Raw genomic sequence first — 21,229 nt, 5'->3', positions numbered from 1 at the left:
TTTACAATCACTTGTTATGCGTCAGAGAATTGGACAATGACTAGGGAGGATAAAAGGAGAATTGATGCCTTTGAGCTGTGGTGCTGGAGAACAGTATTGAGGGTACCATGGACTGCTAAGAAAACAGATTCATCCTGGAGAGGGTTAAATCCAGCTGCTCTTTGGAGGCAAGGATTCTAACACTTCGTCTGACATACTTTGGACATGTTGTTAAGAGAGACCGGTCCTTGGAGAGGGACATCGTGCTTGGGAGGGTGGAGAGATGGCACAGAAGGGAAAGGCCCTCTGTGAGGTGGATTGATTCAGTGACTGGGGTAATTGGGATGGGTGTATCGGAGACAGTGCTATTGGCACAGGACAGAGAGAGTTTAGGGCTGTTGTATATAGGGTTGCTATGAGTCGCAAGCATCTCGACAGCACATAACAACAACAAATTTACAGACTTTGGATTTCCATTCATTTATTGTTGCACTTTTTTTCTCTGCCCTCCCTCTCAGTTCGCTCTTCTCTTTGAAAAGTAAAAGATAAATTCATTATTATACAATCCTTCCCCATAAGTCCACTCCACTTTCCTTTCATGACAATAATTACCCCTTTTAAACAGGTCTCTCCCTCATATGTTTCAATGAAATACATGTAATTTAGTCCATCTCTCTCAGTCTCCCCCCAACCCTAGTGTCAGTCCCATTTTACAATAGTTGCACTATGCAGTATTTGTCCTTTTGTGACTGAGATATTTCACTCAGCATAATGTCGTCCAGGATCACCCATTTTGAATACTATTTCATGAGTTCCTTGTTTTTCAATGCAGAATGGTATTCCATTGTGTGAATATACCACAGCTTCTCTATCCATTTGTTTGTTGATGGGCACTTAGGTTGTTTCCAACTCTTAGCTATTGTGAAAAAAGCCACGATAAATATGGGTGTGCATTTATCTTCCTGACGATTATGGTTTCCCAGTAGTGGAATTGCTTGGTCAAATGGTATTTCTATTTGCAACTTTTTGAGAAAGCACCAGTATGGTGCTGCCTTCCATAGTGGTTGCACCATTTTACACTCCCACCAACTCTGAATAAGGGTGCCTGTTTCTGCACAACCTCACTAGCATTTGTTTTTTTGCTCTTCTTACTGGAGTGAGATGATATCTCATAGTTGTTTTGATTTGCTTCTCTCTTAGACCTAGAGATTTTGAACATATTTTCATGTGTTTGCCATCTGGATGTCTTCTTTGGTGAAGTGTCTGTTCATATCCTGTGCCCATTTTTCAATTGGATTTTTTACCTTTACCTTGTTTTAGTGCATGAGTATTTTATAAATTCTAGCTCTAAGTCCCTTATCTGACCTCTCATTCATTAATTCCCACCCCCCCCCCCCCCCCGTGGCTTCCCTTTTTATCCTGTTAGAAGTTTTTGGATGTGTATAGTGATTTGATTCTTAGAAGGTCCCCTTCATCCATTTTATCTTTTCCTGGTTATGTAGATTTTTCAGGATGCTTGGAAGACTGTTTATGTTATAGATTATGACTTTGTTTTTAAAATGTTGTTCTTAAAGGGATCCCTTTACTAGACTGCTAAAAGTTTCAGGAGACATTGAAACATTTAAGAAATCATAAAAGAAAAGCTCTGAGCTGCCCAAGGGAATGCTGTTGGTCTATTGATAAGGAGCTGTGCTGCCAACCCAAAGGCTTAGGATCCACCAGCTGCTCCACAGAACGGTGGCAGTCTGGTATCATTTACTGCCTCTGAAAACCTGCTGGTGAATCATCTCTGGGTCTGTTTCACCTCGACAGCACAACAGCAGCTGAGCTGCCCAGCAGTCTTTACTGCTGTCCAGTGGGTCTGGAACTCATGTGCTTTCCCTGGCTAGAGACCCAGCTCCTTTCTGTTCTGCAGCTTCAAGAATGTGCTGAGGATATCTTGTGGACTGTGCATCAGCCATGGGACCTTAGAGGAGTATGCCAGGTCATCGTTGCCTTGATGGAAGACCCATGAAGGAGGATGTTTCTGGATCAGAACAAAGCTACATCCTCACACTGACTGCTGGTCGGTTATAACTGACATGTAGTTGACCAGCCAGAGGGTTTCTTAGGTGGTAAATGATATGGGAGAATACTGTTTATCTTTCCCACAGAGTCTCTAGGGGATTGGAATCTCAGGAGAGGTTAACCCTTGGTTAGCAGTGCAAGTCCCTACAGACTGCACACCCCCTCACCCCCCACTTCCCTAATAGAGTTGGACAACTTGGTGGGGTTGGTTTGGGTATAAATAATAGTGTTAGCTTTTCCCCCCAAGAGGAATAGGAATACCTTTTCATGTGTCTATTGGCCATATATGGTTTCTTTGGAGGAATGTCTATTCAAAGACTTTACCTTTCTTAATTAATACATGTCTTTTTATTACTGAGTTGCAATAGTTGTTATTCCAAATACAGATCCTCATCATACATGTGATTTGCAAAGCTTTTCTTCCCTGTGTTCTCACACAGCTGCTGCTGTCTGCAGGTACACTAGAATTCCAGAATTGTGCCTAGTACATGTCCTTTATGCTAGGTAACTTTGCCCTGACTTTGAAACAGTCTGACCAACTCCTACTTGTAACAAATTTTTCATCAGAGTCACCTTCACTTGCTGTATGTACAACTTTGAAATCATGGAAAAGACTTAGAGCATTTTCCTGTACTGAAGTTTAGCGAAATGAGAAGCATGTTCATTCATAAACTCAGCCTAAGGACACACTTGGGAATAGAGCATGCTCATAACTCAAGAACTCTGTATAGAAACTTTTGCTTTTGGTTAATTCAATTTATTTCTCCTTTGTTTCTTTTTCTTTTGGTGTCGTATCTTAAGAATCGGTTGCTACATCCAAGTTGTAAAGACTTAGATATATGCTTTCTTGTCTGGCACATAGGGTCTTGGATCCATTTTGAGTTAATTTGTGTAGACAGTGTGAAGTAGGGTTGAAAATCTAGTTATCCAACCTGCCCTGTTAGAAACATCTGTGACATCACTAGCTGGCTGTACTGAGAGCTGTGCTCCTGGCCAGCACCACCAATGTGCTTCTGATCACTGAATGTTGTTATTGTTGTTATGTGCCATTGAGTCTCCTGCGACTCATAGCGACCCTATGTACAACATCCCTAAACCCTGATCTATGCCTTGCCAATCTTATTGTCTCCAACACACCTATCCCCATTACCCCAGTGACTGAATCTGTCACATCGAGGGTCTTCCTCTCCTGTGTTGTCCCTCCACCCTCCTAAGCATGATGTCCCTCTCCAAGGACTAATCCTGTCCTGCAACATGTCCAAAGTATGTCAGACGAAGCTTCAGAATCCTTGCCACCAAGGAGCAACCTGGTTTCACCCTCTCCGGGATGAACTTGTTTGTTCTTCAAGCAATCCATGGTATAGTCAATACTCTTCTCCAGCACCACAGCTCAAAGTCATCAACTCTCCTTCTATCACTCCTTCTCATAGCAAGTAATTGCAAAGACCATGGCCTGAATCAAGTGCACTTATGTCTCCAGACTGATGTCATTGCTCTTCAGTTCTTTGGAGATGTCCCTGACAGCCGACTTTCCCAATGCAATTCATCTCTTGATTTCCTGGCTGCTGGTACCAAGAGTGTTGATTGTAGAGCCAGCAAACTGAAGCTGTCAACAATCTCAAATCTCTTCACCATCTATCATCATGCTGCCAGTTGGCCCAATGGTGACAATCTTTGTTTTCTTGATGTTGAGCTTCAGTCCATATTGAAAGCTGCAGTCCTTGACTTTCTGCAGCAAGCTCTTCAGGTCCTCTTTAGTTTCAGCAAACAGGGTTGTGTCATCTGCATAATGCAGATTGCTGATGAATCTACCTCCAATCCTGATGCCTCACTTCTCATGGAGCTTGGGCTCCAAGATAATCTGTTCCACATATAGATTGAAAAGACATGCAGATAGGACACATCTTTGAGGCACACTTCCTAATTTTGAACCATACAGTATTTCCTTGCTCTGTTCTGATGACTGTCTCCTGGTCCAAGTATAGGTTTCACATAGCACAATCAAATGTTCTGGGATTCCCGTTCTCAGAGTCAGCCACAGTTTGTTGTGATCCACACAGTCAAAAGCCTTTGCATAGTCAAAGAAACATAGGTAGACACTCCTCGGGTAATCTCTGCTTTCAGCCAACATCCATCTGACATTAGCTATAACATCCCTAGTGCCACGGCCTATTCTAAATCCAGCCTACACTTCTGGAAGTTCTGTTGATGTGCTGTTCCAGTTGTTTTTGGATAATCTTCAGCAGAATCTTGCTTGCATATGATATCAGAGATACTGTTTGGTAATTTTCACACTCTGTTGGATCACCTTTCTTTGGAATGGGAACAAATATAGATCTCTTCCAGTCAGTTGGCCAGGTGGTTGTCCTCCTGATTTCTTGGCATAACTTGGTGAGCACATCCAGGGCAGTGTCTGTCTGTTCAAATAAGTCAATCGGTATGCCATCAATGTCTAGGGCCTTGTTTTTTGCTAATGCTTTCAGAGCAGCTTGAACGTCTTCTTTCATCACCTCAGGCTCTTGCTCATACATTGTTTCATGAAATTCTTCTGTGTCCACAATTCCTTTTGGTACAGTGACTCTGTATACTCATTTCATCTTCTTTTAATGCTTCCTGAATAATTTAATATTCTGTACAAAGCATCTTTTTTTTTTTTTTTTTTTTTTTACAAAGCATCTTTAAGTATTGCAACTCAAGGTTTGAATTTGTTCTTCAGTCCCTTCAGCTTACAAAATGCTGAGCCACTGAAAAACAAAGAACTCATGAAATATACAAAATGGGTGACCATGGAGGACATTATGCTGAGTGAAATATCTCAGTTGCAAAAAGACAAATACTGCATAATGTCACAAGATTGATTTGAGGGTTGGTGGGGAAACAGAAAAGAGGAGATAAATAATGTACATGGCATTGAAACAGACAAGTAAGAGAACTGTATAAAAGGAATACATGATTAGGTATTACTGGCATGACAAAAGTCCAGAATAAGAGTTGCATGGTAAAGTGGTCGCGGGAGTGGGTGGAGGGGGGACTGTGTAAAAATTAAAGAACTGTTTTTTCAAAGGAAAAAAAGCTAACTGGGGAGGGAGGACAGGGATGAAAACGTGCAACAATGAATGGAAGTCCAAGTTCTTTGTAAACTTTCATTAAAGTCTTAAAAAAAATACTGAGCAAGTTTGGCCCTTTTGATTTTCTGACTTCAGCTCTTTGTAATACTTTTTTTGTCTTCCTGAGCTGCCCTCTGGAATCTTCTGTTCAACTCCTTAATATCTTGATTTCTTCCCTTTGTTTTGGCTTCTTGGTGCTCCAGTGCAATGTTTAGAGCTTCTTCTGAAATCCATCTTGGTCTTTTCTTCCTCCTCTGTCTTTGTAATTATTATTATTTTAAAGTTTTCATTGTTTCTACCTTTTGTTATCAGCAGTGTTTTAAACAGCAAATCATAAAATTGAACATCTGAGAATGATAACATTAGCAAATACATGCCACAGCATTGTAAGCAGTAAGAGCAACTGAAGAGAGCAGCTCCTCACAACTGACTACATCGGGACTACCTATACCAAGCAGGTAGTGTTAGAAGTGCACAAATCCCACTGTTATCACCTACCAGTGGCAGAGATCACCATGATTCCATTTCTTGCCTGGAAGTGGGCCTGTGGTTCACCTCATCTCATCACCAGCCACTTTTTCTGTGCTACTTACTCTTTCACCTTAACCACCAGGTGAGGCTGGGGCATCTCTAGCACCTAGGGCCAGGTCATTGGATACCAGTTACAGACTCAGGAGTCTGCACAGCTTTCTTCACTGTAGACCTGGCAGGCTCACTTTCTCTCTCCCTCACTGCCTAGGGCCAGAGCACCTGAGAAGGACTGGCCTTACCAACTCCCTGCAGCTGAGTCTTCACAGATATTGTGTGCCTGCCAGCCCATTGCCCCTGTGGGGTTATTCATTCTCAGTAACAACTCAGAAATACACACCTATGTTAAGGAGCTCTGGCCCCATATCTTGTATCTTGTTATGCTATTAACAAACAGTTGGTAGTTTGGGTAGTCCTCTTCCCATAACATATATGGCCACAGAAACCTGATGAAGGGTTATCAGCAATGGAAACTGCATGGCAGTGGGTTTGGTTTTGACTTTATCACCTGTGTTTCCCACTTACTGTAGTTGGCTTTTGAAAACCCTGTGAACATTTCAGAGGAACTCTGATTAGTGGTAGAACCTTAGAGTAGAAGAGACTGAAAAATGAGAAGCAGCTGTAAACATCCTTTAATTGAAATTAATTGTATGAAATACGGATAGTAAAGTTGAGAATTGTCAAAAAAGGAAATGGAATTTGTTAAATAAAGCTTGACATTCTCAGAATTAGCTGAAATGGACTGATGTTGTATTAATGATCAAAAGGATAATTTCAGGGTCTATCCTGAAGTACAATGCTGTGCATGATATGATACTATTCATATGCATACAAAGAACTATTAATACAACTGTTAATCCAAATATATGTACTAATAGCTAAAACTGAAGAAGAGAAACTCTGATGCCATGCTGCACAACAAGTAGCAGCAACTTTTGTAGTCTGAAATTGACTAGAGATGCAGTCAAGACATTAATACTAATTGGTGACTGGAAAGCAAAAGTTGGAAACAAAATAGTTGGAAATTATGGAATTGGCAACAGAAATTAATCTAGAGATCGAATGACTGAATTTAGTGCGTTTGATGAGTTATTCATGGCAGCTATCTTTTTTAAGAAACACAGATCACATACATGGGCCTCACCTGACGGACTGCCCAGGAATCACATTGTCTGCATCTGTGACAAGAATTGTTGAAGCTCAGTATCAGTAGTAAAAGCCAAGCCAGGTGCTGACTGTGAAACTAGCCCTGTAATTGAAGTTGTAGAAAATGAAAACAGGTTTTCAAGAACCAAAATAGACTTTGGGTCTGTCCCACCTGAATTTAATAATTATTTCAAGAATAGGTTTGGGCCAAAAAATAAAAAAGAATAGGTAGAATCATTGAGCACTAATGTGAAGATGAGATGAGTTGTGGGATGACATCAAGGATATCATCCATGAAGAGAGCAAAAGGTAATTACAAAGACAGAAGAAAATAACGACCAAAATGGATGTCAGAAGAGACTCTGAAAGCTGCATTAGAGCGTTGAGAAGCCAAACAAAGGGAGGAGAAGATGAAGTTTTTACTCAGCATTTGAACAGAAGATTAAAAGGACAGCTCTAGGAGACAAAGTATTATAATGGAATGTGCAAAGAGCTGGAATCGGAGAATAAAAAGGGAACAACTTGCTAAGCATTGCTAAAGTTTAAAGAGCTTAAAACTTTGAGTTGCAATACTACAAGACACTATGGGAAAAATCTTGAATGATCCAGGAAGCATCAAAAGAAGATGGAGAGAATACCTGGAGTCACAGTTCAAAAAAGAATTGGTCAACACTGACTGAAAAATTTCAGGAAGTAGCATATATGATCAAGAACCAGTGGTAATAAAGGAAGAAGCTCAAGCTGCACTGAAGGCATTGGCAAAAAAGAAAGCCCCAAGAATTGACATGCTGCAACTAACATGCTCACCAGTCTATGCTAGGAAGTTTGAAGACCTGCTACTTAATCAACTGAGTAGAATAGATAGATATTCTTAGTCCCAAGAAAGGTAATCTAACAGAATGTAGAAATTATTACATATTGTTATCATATGCAAGCAAAATACTACTGAAGATTATTCAAAAACCATTTGAACAGTACATTGACAGAGAACTACCTGAAGTTCAAGCTGGGTTTAGAAGAGTGTGTGTCATGAAGGATATTTTTGCTTATGTCCAGTAGATCTTGGCTAAAAGCAGAGACTACAAGAAAGATGTCTGTTTCTGTGTTACTGACTGTGAAAAGGCATTTGACTTTGTGGATCATAACAAACTATGGCTAACATTGAAAAGAATAGGAATTCCAGAACACTTAATCGTACTCATATGAAATCTATACCTAGAAGAACCTGTTGTCTGAACAGAGCAAAGGAACAGCGCGTAGTTTAAAATAAAGAAATGCGTATCAGGGCTGTGTCTTTTATCCATACCTATTCAGTCTGTATGCTGAGCAAAGCATTAGAGAAACTGGACTTTATGAAGAAGAATGTGGCATCAGAATTGGAGAAGGATTAACAGCCTGCAACATGCTAATGAAAAGAAGGACTTAGGCAGAGGATCAAGGACTACCGCCTTCATGGGGGTTACATCTCAACATCAAGGAAACACAAATCCTCACTAGAACATTTGGCAACATCATGATAGATGGAGAAAAAAGTTGAAATGATCAACAATTTTGTCTTGCTTATATCTGTAATCAACATCCTTGATACCAGCAGGAAGGAGATCAGGTGATGCTCCCTTTGAGCAGCGGAAAAGTCTGCTGTCAGGGACCTCTCCAAAGTACTGAAGAGCACTGATTTCAGTTTTTTTAAAGACTAAGATGTTCCTGATTCAAACGACAGTTTTTCCAGTCACCTGCTGTGCATATGAGAGATGGTTAATGAATTAGGATGACAGAACAATCAATACCTTTGAGTTGTGGTGTTGAAGGAGAGTACTGAATATGGACTGCCAAAAGAACAATTATGTCTTGGAGAGAGTGCAGCCAGAGTGCTCTTTGGAGGCAAGGATGGCAAAGCTTCATCTCTTACACTTTGGGCTTGGCGCTGGGAGAGGCTGTCCTTGGGAAGGAGGAAGACCAGCAAAAGAGAGGAAGGTATTTAACAGGATGGATTGACATAGTGACTTCCTGGGCCCAAATGTCTCTGGAGATGATGAGGATGGCACAGGATAAGACAGGGTTCAGATCTTTTGTTCATAGGGTCACTCTGAGTCCTGCTTGACAGCTCCTAACAATAACCAGAAAGAATACTGGCAAAGAGATATATAAGGAAAGGACCAGGAGAGTTCCTGGCACAGGTTACCAAGGATGTATTCTCCTCTCCCATTCATGAATTTACAAATCCAGTAAGCCCCAGAAGAGATCTCCAAGGACCAAGGACTCAGTCAATGGGAAATGAATGAAAATGTATAACTGGGACCCTATTCATGGTACTGAGCGGTCCAGTCAGTGAATACACACCCTTTACCTAATCTAAGCCACTTCGTGTTGTGCAGCCTCTGGTCCCTATTTGACTAGCTGCTCTGAGAAAAGGGGCACCTTCCTCATCTGAGCTTTTCCTAGGTGTCTTTCCCCTCTGACTATTGTTGCATCCTTGTGGAAATCAGTTGGCCATATATTTTTCAAATCAACTCCACTCTGGTGGCTTAGTGATCAGGAGTGTGTGTGCTGCCATCTCAAAGGCAAGAGGTTTGGGCCCAGCAGCTGCTCCAAGGGAGAATGATGGGCAGTGGCCTTCCATGGGATTTACTGCCTCTGAAAACCTGCTGGAGGATCAGCTCTGAGTCAGTTCTGCCCCAGTAGTACATAGCAGCAATTTATATATATTTATGCTGGTTTCCCAGTTACTACCTGTAGATTTTTAGTTACTACCTGTACGTTTTAAAACCAGGAAGTGTGAGTTCTCCAACATCTGTTCTTTTTAAAGATTTTGGCTGTTCTTGGTTCTTTGTAATTTTACATGACTTCTTAGAATCAGCTGGTCCATTTTTTCCCCCAAAGGAACTTCCAGGGATTTTGATAAAGATTACCATCTTTGTAATACTTGTTGTATGTCAAGTTGGAACCAACTCTTAGCTGACCTTCCAGTGGGTTTCTAGAGGCATGAGAGGAGATTGCCCATCTTTTTACTGTGGAGCAGTTATTGGATTCAAACCGTGTGCCTTTGAGTTGGCAGCATAACTCCTTACCACTAAGCCACCGGAGCTCTTGTAATATTGTCAGACAATAAAGGAATATTTTGTTTTTAGAATATTCACTTTATGTGCTGATCATGTAGTTCAACTTGGCTGCACCCATCCCTTTATTTCTGTGGCATCTAGTGGAGCCACGTTAAGTTCTTTAGGAGCTCTGCGGACACTTTGTGCACTAGGTTGTGAAAGTCCCTTTCACAGGCTTTCCAGCCATGGATCATAGTGCAGGGTTGCTGTGGGTCAGAACTGGCTCAGCTACCGTGGCTTTTATTTCTTCTAGACATGGGCTGGGATTGGAGATGTACAGCTGCTTTGCAAAGAAGAGGTCCGAGAGAGTGCTGACCTTTGCAAAGAGCCCCCTGGGTCTATGCTGAGAGTCCTCTGGTGCCCTCTGGATGGGGCATGTGTGAGCCCCTCTTGGCTCCCTCTGGATTGTCCCTGCTTTACATGACTACACTCCTCACTTCCCTGACGTGGGTTCTGTAAAGGACGGGGTGAAGGTTGGAGAGGACTTGGGGTGGGGTGCTCTGTGGGTGGTCTTGGAGTCTCTGGCCAACCACTGACCTCCTTCCTCTGCAGGTGCAGCAGTATCGCGTTGCCATGACAGCCAAAGACTGCTCCATTATGATCACGCTCTCCCCTTGTTTGCAGGATGAAAGGTGAGGATGGTAGCAGGGCCAAGTTTAGGAGAGGCCCTCTGAGGGTACACATGTGCACAGAGGTTGGTCTTGGGGGCTGGCTGGGAGTTGGATCTGACAGATGTTTTGCTAATTGGTAACGCAGTTCAGAAGCCACTGATAGAGAATGACTAAGGGTTCTCTTCTACCAAAATCACTGTTTGGATACTGTGCTGGAAATGCCTCTCTTTGAAGCCCAACAACCTTTCCCCCATCCCAGGCTTGATAACATATATCATGTTTAGGTCCCCTGAGCCTACTCCGTTTCTGCCAGGTCAGCCAGACTTGTTGCTATTCCTATTAGTTAGCATCTCAGAAGTTCTGAAGCTTAGACAACATGCTTGCTCTCCTGCAGAACAGGCCTCAGTCAGCAGCATTGTCTCACTCTTTACCCCAATAATCATCACTGTTGTCTACCATGGACCTTCCCCCCTTTTTAATTGAAGTGTGAGCCCACTAATCTTCTCATGGTAACAAAAAGGCATTTTTGGTGCTGATGAGCACCAGCAAGCCAGTTGCAGGTAAGCGGCTGTATCCCCACATAAGCAAAGCAGAGCTGCACTCAAACTGCACTTTTAGTGGCTGCTCTTTGGAAGCAGGCCACCAGGCCTCTTCCAGTGAGTAGATGCAAACCTCTGACCTTTTCATTGCAGCAGCCATGTGCATTAACACATTGCACCACCACCAGGTTCCAGGTTTGACCAAAAGCATTATTTAAATATTTGTGCTCTTCTCATTTGCCCATCTTACATGCTAGCCTGGGTCAAGCTGTCCTTTGTTGCTGGCAGCTGACCACTTGTTTTCCCCAAGTTCTGTTCTTTGACAGGCCTAGAGTTGTCCACTTCTAATAGGAGGTTTTTAGAAATTGAAAGGGCAGAACTAAGAGACCAAAAAAATCCTTGAGCTGAAAATGTGTTAAATCCTAACACTACCTCCCATGCTTAGTTACGACTGGTTAACTGATTTAGTGTTGTTAGATGAGAGATAACTGCTAAAGACGGGTTCCACTGTCCTTCCTGAAGCAGAACAAGTTAGAGCTGGGAGCTTCGGGGAAGTGAAACATCAGGCAGAGTCTAGGAAACAGGATCTGAAAGTGCCACTGAAAGGGTGGGGTGTTAGCTTGTGTGTGCAGGACGGGCGCCCCTAGAGAGCTAGAGGGTCCCCTGCTCCTGGTGGTCCCCTCCAGTGAGCCTGCTGCCTGGGGACCAGGGCTCCATGGCTCTTGGGTACCATTCTGAAGCACCAGTAAACTTCCTACCGAAGCAAGAGGCTGTCCTCTGTTAAGAGCAAAAGCAGAGATGGACTGGACCAGACACTACCATGTATCACTCTGCCCTCCTCTCTTGGACACTAATGTGAGGCTAAATTAATAGGCATGAGCATTCATCCTGCGCACTTGACAGTTGTCATAATTGCTCATCACACCACCATGGATAAGTGTCTCCACTCTGCTGTGTATTTCTCCCTTGTCTTTAAAAGAAAAAAAAAATCTCTCCAATTGTACCTCTCCTGCAATCACTTGCAGGACACTTCCATCCTTTGGAAATGTAGTGATGGGGCACAGGTGACCAGATGGTCCTTGTCCCCACAGCGCCTGCTGCTTCTTTGACTCCGGTACCCAGCCAGGTTTCCTCAGCTGTGTGAGCAGCTGCTTCTGCCAGGTGGCTCTGTGTGCAGGTCACCCTCCTGCTGGCCAGTGCACCAGTGCTAAGCATATAGGCAAAGCAGGCATGGAACCCCACAGTGTCACCTGGGAGGATGAGTGCCAGGAAGGTGTCTGTCCCCTTCCCTACCAGGGCTCTGGGCAGCTGGCTGGTGTCTGGGATACGTGAGGCTTCTCCACTGCTGCAGTGAGGGAAACACAGGCTCGCTGTCAGTGGAACAGCTGTTCTGGCAGGCACTGGTGTTGACCTCATTGAAGAACCTTTAGGAAACAGCGCTGGCTGCTTGCTGGTGACATGCATGGTTTGCCATTAGAAGCTACAGCTGTTCAGACCTGAAAGGACAGCAGGCAGAGGGCTCTAACCACTGCCTGGAGGCCCTTCCAGCTTTGAAGGTGTGGTGCCTCTGGAAGTGTGCTTATTTCCTATTATTTTGAAGACAGTAACTGAACCAATAATTGTGTTTTCTTGTGAACATGATTGTGTAGCAGGAATTTGCCAAAGACCTAGAAATTGGGACCTTTCTTTCATTGATGCCATTAAAAAATGAACATTTAGTGATCCCCTGAACCCTCCCTTGCAAGCAGAACCTTGGTGCTTTCTAAATCTAGAAGAGTAGTAAATATACCAAAGTGATGACTCCAGAATACCTGTCCTGTGTTAATTTGCATTTAATTATATGAACACTCTGATGTTTAAACACACACAAACACATATATGCGCCAAGAAAATATGAAGCATTGTAGGTCCAGTTGGAGAAATGAGACCAAATCTCTCTTCCAATGTGAAAAGCATGAACAGAGTTCCTTCCTCACTACAGAGGATGCATATCAAAAGGTCTCTTCCTTGACCTGGTTGTCAGGAACGGGTCTGCATCCTCTTTGTCCTGTGTAACCTCATGATAAAGTAGCTGGACACGAGGCATCCTACATGACTGCTGTCCTACCTTTGTTAGGCCCTTCTTCCTCTCATTTACCTGAGCTCATGTCCACTGGGAAGCCTGCGGCAGTGGCCCTTGCTGACCTTGCATGTGTTCCCAGCAGGGCAATTGTAGTGCAGGGCGTGGAGAGGGTGTAGTTTCAACACTGCATTTTCTCTTCCAGCCCTGGTCACAGACCCATCGTGCCCACATCCAAATCCCGCCTTGCCTTCTCGGTGTCCGTGCTGGACCTTGACCTCAAGCCCTATGAGAGTATTCCTCACCAGTACACACTAGATGGCAAGATCATCAACTACTACTGCAAGGCTGTGCGTGCTGAGGATGCCACTGCAGCCAGCCCACCCCGGTTAAAAGGAAGTGAGGACTGCACGCTCCTCCTCCACAAAGTCTAAGTTTTCTCCTGCGTGTCTTCAAAACACAAACATAGAATGTGAAGGCTAATGATAGAGCTGTATTGTTGTGTTGGGTAACTTTTGACTCTGAATGTTTTTTGCTTTAACTTTTGTTGAAGTGTGTTTGCCTCTCACAGAGATGGAATTGCATAGCACTAGAAATGTCTCAAGGAGAAAGGGGTTGACCTCAGCAGTAGGTTTTTCCCAGGAAGGCTTTTTCTTGGTCTTAAAATGGAAATGTTTTCAGAAGCCTATGGAGATATTCTGAATAGTTGTTCTTTGTTGGCCAGGGCTCACATCTGATTCTCCAATGCAGAAAGCCTTATTGAAACCCAAATGCTACTACAATACTCTCATACTACAATACTCTCCTAACATAGAACACTTGAGTCTCACATATTAATGTTTTGGATGTTTAAGAACACATGGGTACTACTGGAACTTCTGAGCTGAATCCATGGCTGCCTTTTTACATTCAGGCCACTCTGTGATGTAGGCCCAATGTGTCCATGGGGTGGCTAGGTAGTAGCCCCTGCTCAGGGACCCTGTGGATGGGGTGCCTGGGCCAGCAGGGAGTAGCAGGGAGCCCTTCCATCAGGAATTTACTTTTTTTTCCCATCTTTAACGCTAGGGAGAGCAATAGTATAGTCTTTCCACTTGAAGTTGCTGCTTTAGAAGCTGTTAGAAGAGGTTGACTGATTAGAGCTGCTAGTGGCCAGCTGGCCTGCATCTAAGGGCACAAGCTCCTCACTTCCTTCTTCCAGTGTGTGCAGACCTGTCTCCACACTGGGGCCAGCGGGAGGGTCTGTCCCAAGAGCACCGAGAGGCCTCTGGGATCACTAGTGTGTGATCACAGCTTAGCTGCTGTAGAACCCAGCTGGGGCCAGTTTTCCTATGACATGTTGTATACACGTGAATTCTGAGGGACTAATGATGGCTTAATCTAACCAAATGTTTTATTAGTGAAACTATGGGATTATATGAAAATGCTGCCTGGAAGATGTTTTGCTGATAATTTTTGTGGGAAATTTTGTAATAACTTGAAAATTACACTTGTTTAAAACAAGCCATCTCTAGAATTTGTTCAATTCTGTCCTAATGTTAAACTCTTTCTTCACTTTGAGGGCTCAGAGCTGCTCTCTTGACCTCCTACGCTGAGGCTCTGGTGACCCTTGGTGGGCATGCTCCCTAAGCAGATTGGCCTGTGTGGAGCCTTTTGGGGCTGAACATGCAGGTTTCCCCAGCCTCACCATAATGAGGTGTGACGTTGAACGCTGTCAGCTTGGTTAGACTCTCCATTCATAGCAGTTTGGCAGACTGGGCCAGGCACCCTTCTATATAACAACTTCCCATGATAGGAGCATTTCCTGTGGGGCGTGACCATTTCCATTTTAGAAGTAGATGTTTAGACAAAGTTCTTGCTCCCTTCATGTCACCTTACCTCTGCGTTGTAAGCCTAAAGAGGTTCTCTCCTGCCACTGCTACTATTGTGTGGGCCATTTCCCTGATGAAAATCTCTCTTCATATATGTGGGAGTGTGTATTTTATATCTATCTATCATCTATCTATCTATCTTTCTATCTATAATTTTTATATATAACTTCTATATTTCACTGGTTTTTACTACAGTAGATAAGACTTGAAGGGAAATAGCTTTAGCTGTGTGCCCTGGAAAGAGCCTTGGCCCCATGTTGTGTTTAACCTGAGGTTTCCATGTCATTACTGAGGCCAGGGAGTCCTACCAATACAGGCAGGGCCTGTGTAGTGTCCTCTCAGCAGCTGCAGGACAGGTGTGGTATAGCCCCTTGCCTGTACAGAGAGCTGCCTCACATGGGCCCACCCCAGCAGGACTGAATAATATTAGAACATGTGTGTCTGTTTGAGGCAAAAGAAGCAAGGCGTTGGGGTGCTGGCTCACCCAGCCGGGCTCCAGGCCTCATCTCCGCGGTGCCAATAGCACTATGCAGACGTCCTGCCTGTGAGGTTCATGTTTGCAGTCATACATCGTTATGGTCCTGAATTTGTTGAAATGGGTAGATCTACTCAGCCACGAGAGCACTTAGAAGGCACAAAAACCCTGGCTCTGGGAGCTCGGCGGCAGCTGGGAGGGCACTAGTGGTCTTGTGTCTACTGCATTCTCAAGATGGCACAGCAGCACCACTCCGTGTGAAGGCCAGGATACTTGCTGAATGCTGCAAGACCACCCATTGCTACTCCCCACACAAGGACATATGGGGAGAGTGAAACCCGGGCCCATAGCCAGAGCCCAGCAGTGCAGTGTGTCCGTGGGGAAGCAGATGGATGATGATGTAGAGCAAAGCTGAGCCAGCATGTTGCCCCCCACCCCCGAGGTCTGCTGGGGACCTCTTTCACCACCACTGCTCCCAGATTTGTCATAGAAACCTCCAGGTGTCTCTAAGAACATGCACTCACTCTTGATATACTGACTCAAATGTTAAGCTTATTTTTAAAAAAAATACACTATACATGCCACTTGTATTTGACATTTTCTATTTAAATAGCTGTATTTATTTTTCATGTCATGACAGTTTATATATTTATGTGCCATACTGCATACACAGCATGTTTTAAGGATACGATTTCTAAATGGGAAATAGCAAATGTTTATAGTCAATAAAATTATAAACTGCTGAGTGCAGAATTTGATTTGTAAGTGTTTCGTTTCTGTGAACTAATCATTCTTTTGTGCTGAGAAACAATTTTATCAGGCTTTCTAGAGAGGCTTCAATTCCAAGTACCCCCAGCAGGGTGCGGAAGCAGACAGGAGCACGTTTCTGGACTTCCTTCTTATCCCGTTTCCTAGCTACAAAGACAGCAGAAACTGCATAAGGACTTCAGAGGGGCTGGCTTCTCAGTTGTACTTTCTACTCCTGCCTGTGGGCCTCACCTAAAGGCTGATTAACACCTTCCTTGGCAGCCTCTGAGGAGGTTAGGGGCTGGGTGTGGGCAAGGGGAGGCTCCATGTTACCACATTCCCAGCCTACATTCGGCCCAGGAGGCCCACTGATTGACAACCCCCCTTCCTCGTGTTTTCTGAGTAATTATTGATGGAAAAGATTTTTTTCCCTTTTCATATATATCAAAAATGCAAAAGTTATATTTTCTGCTTGATTATTTTGTCATGTACACCCTGCTGGAAGGAGGATGGCTTATCTAGCATAGTCAGAAGTTACCCTGGGACATCGACATTTGAGTCTTTTAACACACTGCCAACCCAGAGGCCCATGGTTTAAATCCACTAGCTGCTTTGTGGGAGAAAGATGGGCTGTCCCCCCTCATGATTTTCTGCATCTGGAAATCCACCGGAGGGTCAGCTGGGAGGTGGTTCTCACTCTGACAACACAACAACAACACGTGTAATTGGAGTTAAGCCCACAGGAGCTGGGCTGCTAATGCAAAGGTCACACACCTCCAAAGGCTCAAACCCACCAATGGTTTTGAGGGAGAAAGATGGACCATTTCCTCATGATTGACAGCTTCAGAAACCCAATGGAAAGTTGCTATGAGTCAAAATCAAGTTGATGGCAGTGAATGAGGGAGAAATGATTTCACATTACCTTGTTGTGGGATTTTGGTTAAAAGATCCAGCTTTGGCAGAACTTTCCCTTTGTCATCTACTTGTATCCTCCAAACAATTATTAATTCAAATCTGAAAGCAGTAAAATACATTTTAAGGTGAGTTCTGAATTTCAAGAAAAGATACTGCTGTATGCAGCACCTATTCTCTGGTGGAGAAGAAATGAATCACCTCCACCCTCCCCTGCCTAACCCACCAGGGGCCTCAATGGCTGGTTTGCAGCAGTGTCTGCATCTTGAGCAGGGCAGCAGCCAGCATGGGAGCCGCTGCAGAGGGTTGGAGAGGAGGACTGGTTCTGCAGTTGCACCCAGGTTAGTCAGCTGAGACCATGCTGATGCTGGGCCCCATGGTAGTCGAGTAAACCAGCTGTCCACTTACTCAGGCTGTCTGGTGCTCTGGATCCTCATGCAGTTACAGGCGGCACCTTCAGAGAGGTAGACAACATCTGGATATTTTTCCTGTGTGGAAAAAAGAAATGGTTACACAGAACTCCACCAGGGAGGGCTGTGGTTCTATGCACTCAGCTTATGTCCTGGTAATGGGCAAGTGATAACTGAAAATAAAGGAAACCATTTTCTGAAATGTGAAGGAATAGTAGTTAGAAACTATGGCTTTGTTGACAGAAATGAGGCCAGAGATTAAATGATCAAGTTTTGTGTGCTCAATAATTTATTCCTAGAAAATAGATATTTTTGAAGAAACACAGTAACTTTACACATGGGCCTCACCTGATGGATTACAAAGGAATGACACTATTTGTGGAAAGAATCACTGGAGAAGTGAAGTATCAGCAGTCAAAACCAGACCAGGTGCTGATGGTGCAACAGACCATCAATTACTCATGTGCAAGTTTAAATTGAAGCTGAATAAAAGGAAAATTAGTCCATAGGAACTAAAATGCAACCTTGAGCCTATTCCAGCTGAATTTAAGAATCATCTCAAGTCTGAGGCATTGAAATCAATAGAGATATCCATGAAGAGAGCAGAAGGTCAGTACAAAGGAGGAGAAAGAAAAAAAAAACCACCAAAATGGATGTCAGAAGAAACTATGAAAATTTTTATCAGTATCAAGAAACCAAAAACAAAAGAGATGAATAGATTTCATAGGGCAGCTAGAGATTATAAAGCAAAATAACAATGTGTAGAGAACTAGAGTCAATAAAAAGGGATGAACTCAGCATTTCTCAAGCTGAAAGAACTGGAAAAATTCAAGCCTCGAGTTCCAATATTGAGAGATGCTCTGGGTACAATATTGAACAATCCAGGAAGTATCAAAAGAAGATGGAATACACAGAATCATTGTACCAAAAAGAATTGGCTGACACTGAAAATTTCAGGAAGTACAATTTGAACAAAAGCCAATGATAGTGAAGGATGGAGTTCAAGCTGCAGTGAAGGCATTAGCAAAACTAAGGCCCTAGGAATTGATGGAATACTGATTAGTATGTTTCAACCAACAGATGCTGCCCTAGATGTATGTAGTCACCAGTTTACACCAGGAAATTTGGAGGACAGCTACCAGGCCAACTGACTGTAAGAGAGGTAGATCTGTCCAAGGAAGGTTATCCAACAGAATGCAGAAATTAATCAACTATATCATTAATATCTCAGTCAATCAAGGTATTATTTTTTAACATTTTTATTTTCTATTTTATTTGTGTGTGTGTACCATTGAATCAGATCCAGCTGGTACAGGAGGAGATTGCCCCTCCTCCAGCAGAACATCTGGTGGATTTGAACTGCATGCCTTTGTAATTGCAGCACAGCTTCTTGCCACTAGGCCAGCAGAGCTCCCTTCAATTAAGATATTCTTGAAGAACATTAAACAGCTAGAGCAGTACACTGTTAGGGAACTACTAGAAGTTAAACTGGCTTTAGAAGAGGCACCAAGGATTATTTATCATTGTTGATGTCAGATGGATCCTGGTGGAAAACAAAGAATACCAGGAAAATGTATATTTGTGTTTTATTGACTATGCAAAGGCATTTAACTGGTTGGATCATAAAGTATGGCTAACATTGAGAAGAATGGGAATCCTAGAACACTTAGTTGTGCTAATACAAAATTGATACCTAGATCAAGAAGCTGTTACACGAAGAGAGTAAGGGAACACTGCATAGTTTAAAATCAAGAACAGTATGCATCACGTTGGTATCCTTTCTCCACACCTTTTCAATATATATGTTGTGCACATAATTCACAGAGCTGGACTGTATGAAGAAGAATGTGGCATCAACCACCTGTGTTGTGCAGATGACACAATTTTGCTGAAACGGAAGAGGATATGGGAACACTTGCTGCAGGTCATCAAAGACTATAGCCTTCGATGTGGATTACATCTCTAAATCAAGAAAACAAGAATCTTCATCACAGGACCAACAGTCAACATTACGATAGGTGTAAAAAGAACTGAAGCTGACAATGATTTCATATTCCTTAGATGAACACCTTTGGTACCAACAGTTAAGATATCAGAGACCTATTGCATTGGGCAGCTCGGCTGTCAGGAACTTCTCCAAAATGTTGAAGAGCAGTGATGTCAGTTTGAATACTAAGGTGTGATTCAGGCCCTGGTCTTCTCAATCATCTACTACTGTTAGAGAGCTGGACAGTGCATAAGGGTGATAGAAGAATAGATGTTTTTGAGTAGTGATGCTGGAGAAGAGCACTGAATATTCCATGGACTACCAAAAGAGCAAACAGTCTTGGAGGGCAGCCTGAGTACTCCTTGGAGGCAAGGATGTGAAGCTTCGTCTTTTCATACTTTGGACATGTAGCTGGGTGAGGCTATTCCCTGGAAAGTTGGAGGGTCAGAGAAGGAGAGGAAGACCCCCAATGAAATGGACTGACAGGATAATTTTAGCAATGGGCTTTAGTGTGTCAGAGATGGTGAGGATGGCACAGGATAGGGCAAGGTTCAGGTCGGCTGTTCATAGGGTCGCTATGAGTCATACTCAACTTGATGGCACCTAACAATAACAATCCCATATGTAGGGAGCTCTAGTCTTTTGGTGAAGAGCTGTGTTGCCGGCACAAAGGCAGGTGTTTTAGATCACCAGTTGCTTCACAGGAGACACACAGGTTGTAGATCCCATGCAATCTAAAGCCTCTGCAAACCCACTGGAGGGTCAGCTATGGGGTGGTTCCAACTGGACAGTACACAACACCACCATCCCATATCAGGGAGATCTGGTGGTGCAATCCTTAGGGAGTGTGCTACTAACTCAAAGTCATTCCTCTGTAGTGGTTCGAATGCACCAGCAGCTCTACAAGAGAAAGATGGGCCTTCCCTTCCCATGCCATTCACAGCCTTGGAAACCCACTGGAGGTCAGCTAAAAGTTGTTCAGACCACAACAGTGAGTGAGCTCCCGTGCTCTGGCGTCCTGGCTCCACCCTGGAAGTCTCTGTTGACGCTGCTGTCATGTCCCATCCCTTCCCTTCGCTCAGTTTAGACCTTTCCATGACCAGCCCATCTCCTAACTACAGCCAATGAAGTTTTTTGTGTTTTTTTTTAAATGAAATTTTTCTATTGGAATAACTTAAGATTTCTAGAAGAGTTGCCAATAGTACAGAATACCCATCAGCCAACTGCCCTGATGGAAGCAGCTGGCAGAGCATGCTGCACTGCAGCAGGGCAGTTAGCTTGCCTCCTCTCCCAACCCCTGCCCCAGAACCATGCAGTGCCAAGTGCACCGCCTCTTTGGTGCTGACTCGGTTCTGACTCGGCCCTGTGGAAACATCAGGAGACACTGCCTCATCCTGTTCTAACCCCCCAACTCCTGGTGCAATGAACCACAGCTGTAGTTCCTGTGCCAGTCTAGCTTTCTCTCCCCATATATCATGTCTTTCTCCAGAGATTGGCCCTGCTTGAGAACATGCCCCAAGAATGTGAGAAAAGTTCTCTATGCACATCCATGTTTATCGCGGCTTTGTTCATAATAGCAAGGAGTTGGAAACAACCCAGGTGCCCATCAACAAATGAATGGATAGAGAAGCTGTGGTATATTCATACAATGGAATACTATGCTGCATTGAAAAACAAGGAACTCATGCAATATTAT

The 21,229-nt window shown here is 43.5% G+C and overlaps 2 protein-coding genes across 2 annotated transcripts in view; one reads left to right on the top strand and one right to left on the bottom strand.

Moving 5' to 3' along the window:
• Positions 1-13,568, top strand: part of IPPK (inositol 1,3,4,5,6-pentakisphosphate 2-kinase) — a 97,140-nt gene extending 83,572 nt beyond the window's left edge. The window contains exons 12-13 of the mRNA XM_006900722.1: positions 10,478-10,557; positions 13,340-13,568. Of these exons, the coding sequence (XP_006900784.1) occupies positions 10,478-10,557; positions 13,340-13,568 (309 nt within the window). The remainder of the gene's footprint in view (positions 1-10,477; positions 10,558-13,339) is intronic.
• Positions 13,569-16,264: 2,696 nt separating this feature from the next.
• CENPP (centromere protein P) overlaps positions 16,265-21,229 on the bottom strand; it is a 565,831-nt gene continuing 560,866 nt past the window's right edge. Inside the window, exons 6-8 of the mRNA XM_006900737.1 lie at positions 17,545-17,624; positions 17,147-17,238; positions 16,265-16,392 (exon numbers count right to left, since the gene is read on the bottom strand). Of these exons, the coding sequence (XP_006900799.1) occupies positions 16,265-16,392; positions 17,147-17,238; positions 17,545-17,624 (300 nt within the window). The remainder of the gene's footprint in view (positions 16,393-17,146; positions 17,239-17,544; positions 17,625-21,229) is intronic.

Source organism: Elephantulus edwardii, unplaced genomic scaffold (assembly GCF_000299155.1).
Source record: "Elephantulus edwardii isolate Elephantulus edwardi_28Jun2011 unplaced genomic scaffold, EleEdw1.0 scaffold00292, whole genome shotgun sequence".
In the NCBI taxonomy this organism is placed as follows: domain Eukaryota; kingdom Metazoa; phylum Chordata; class Mammalia; order Macroscelidea; family Macroscelididae; genus Elephantulus; species Elephantulus edwardii.
The sequence above is the reverse complement of the archived record's forward strand: the minus strand, read 5'-3'. Positions and strand labels throughout refer to the sequence as shown.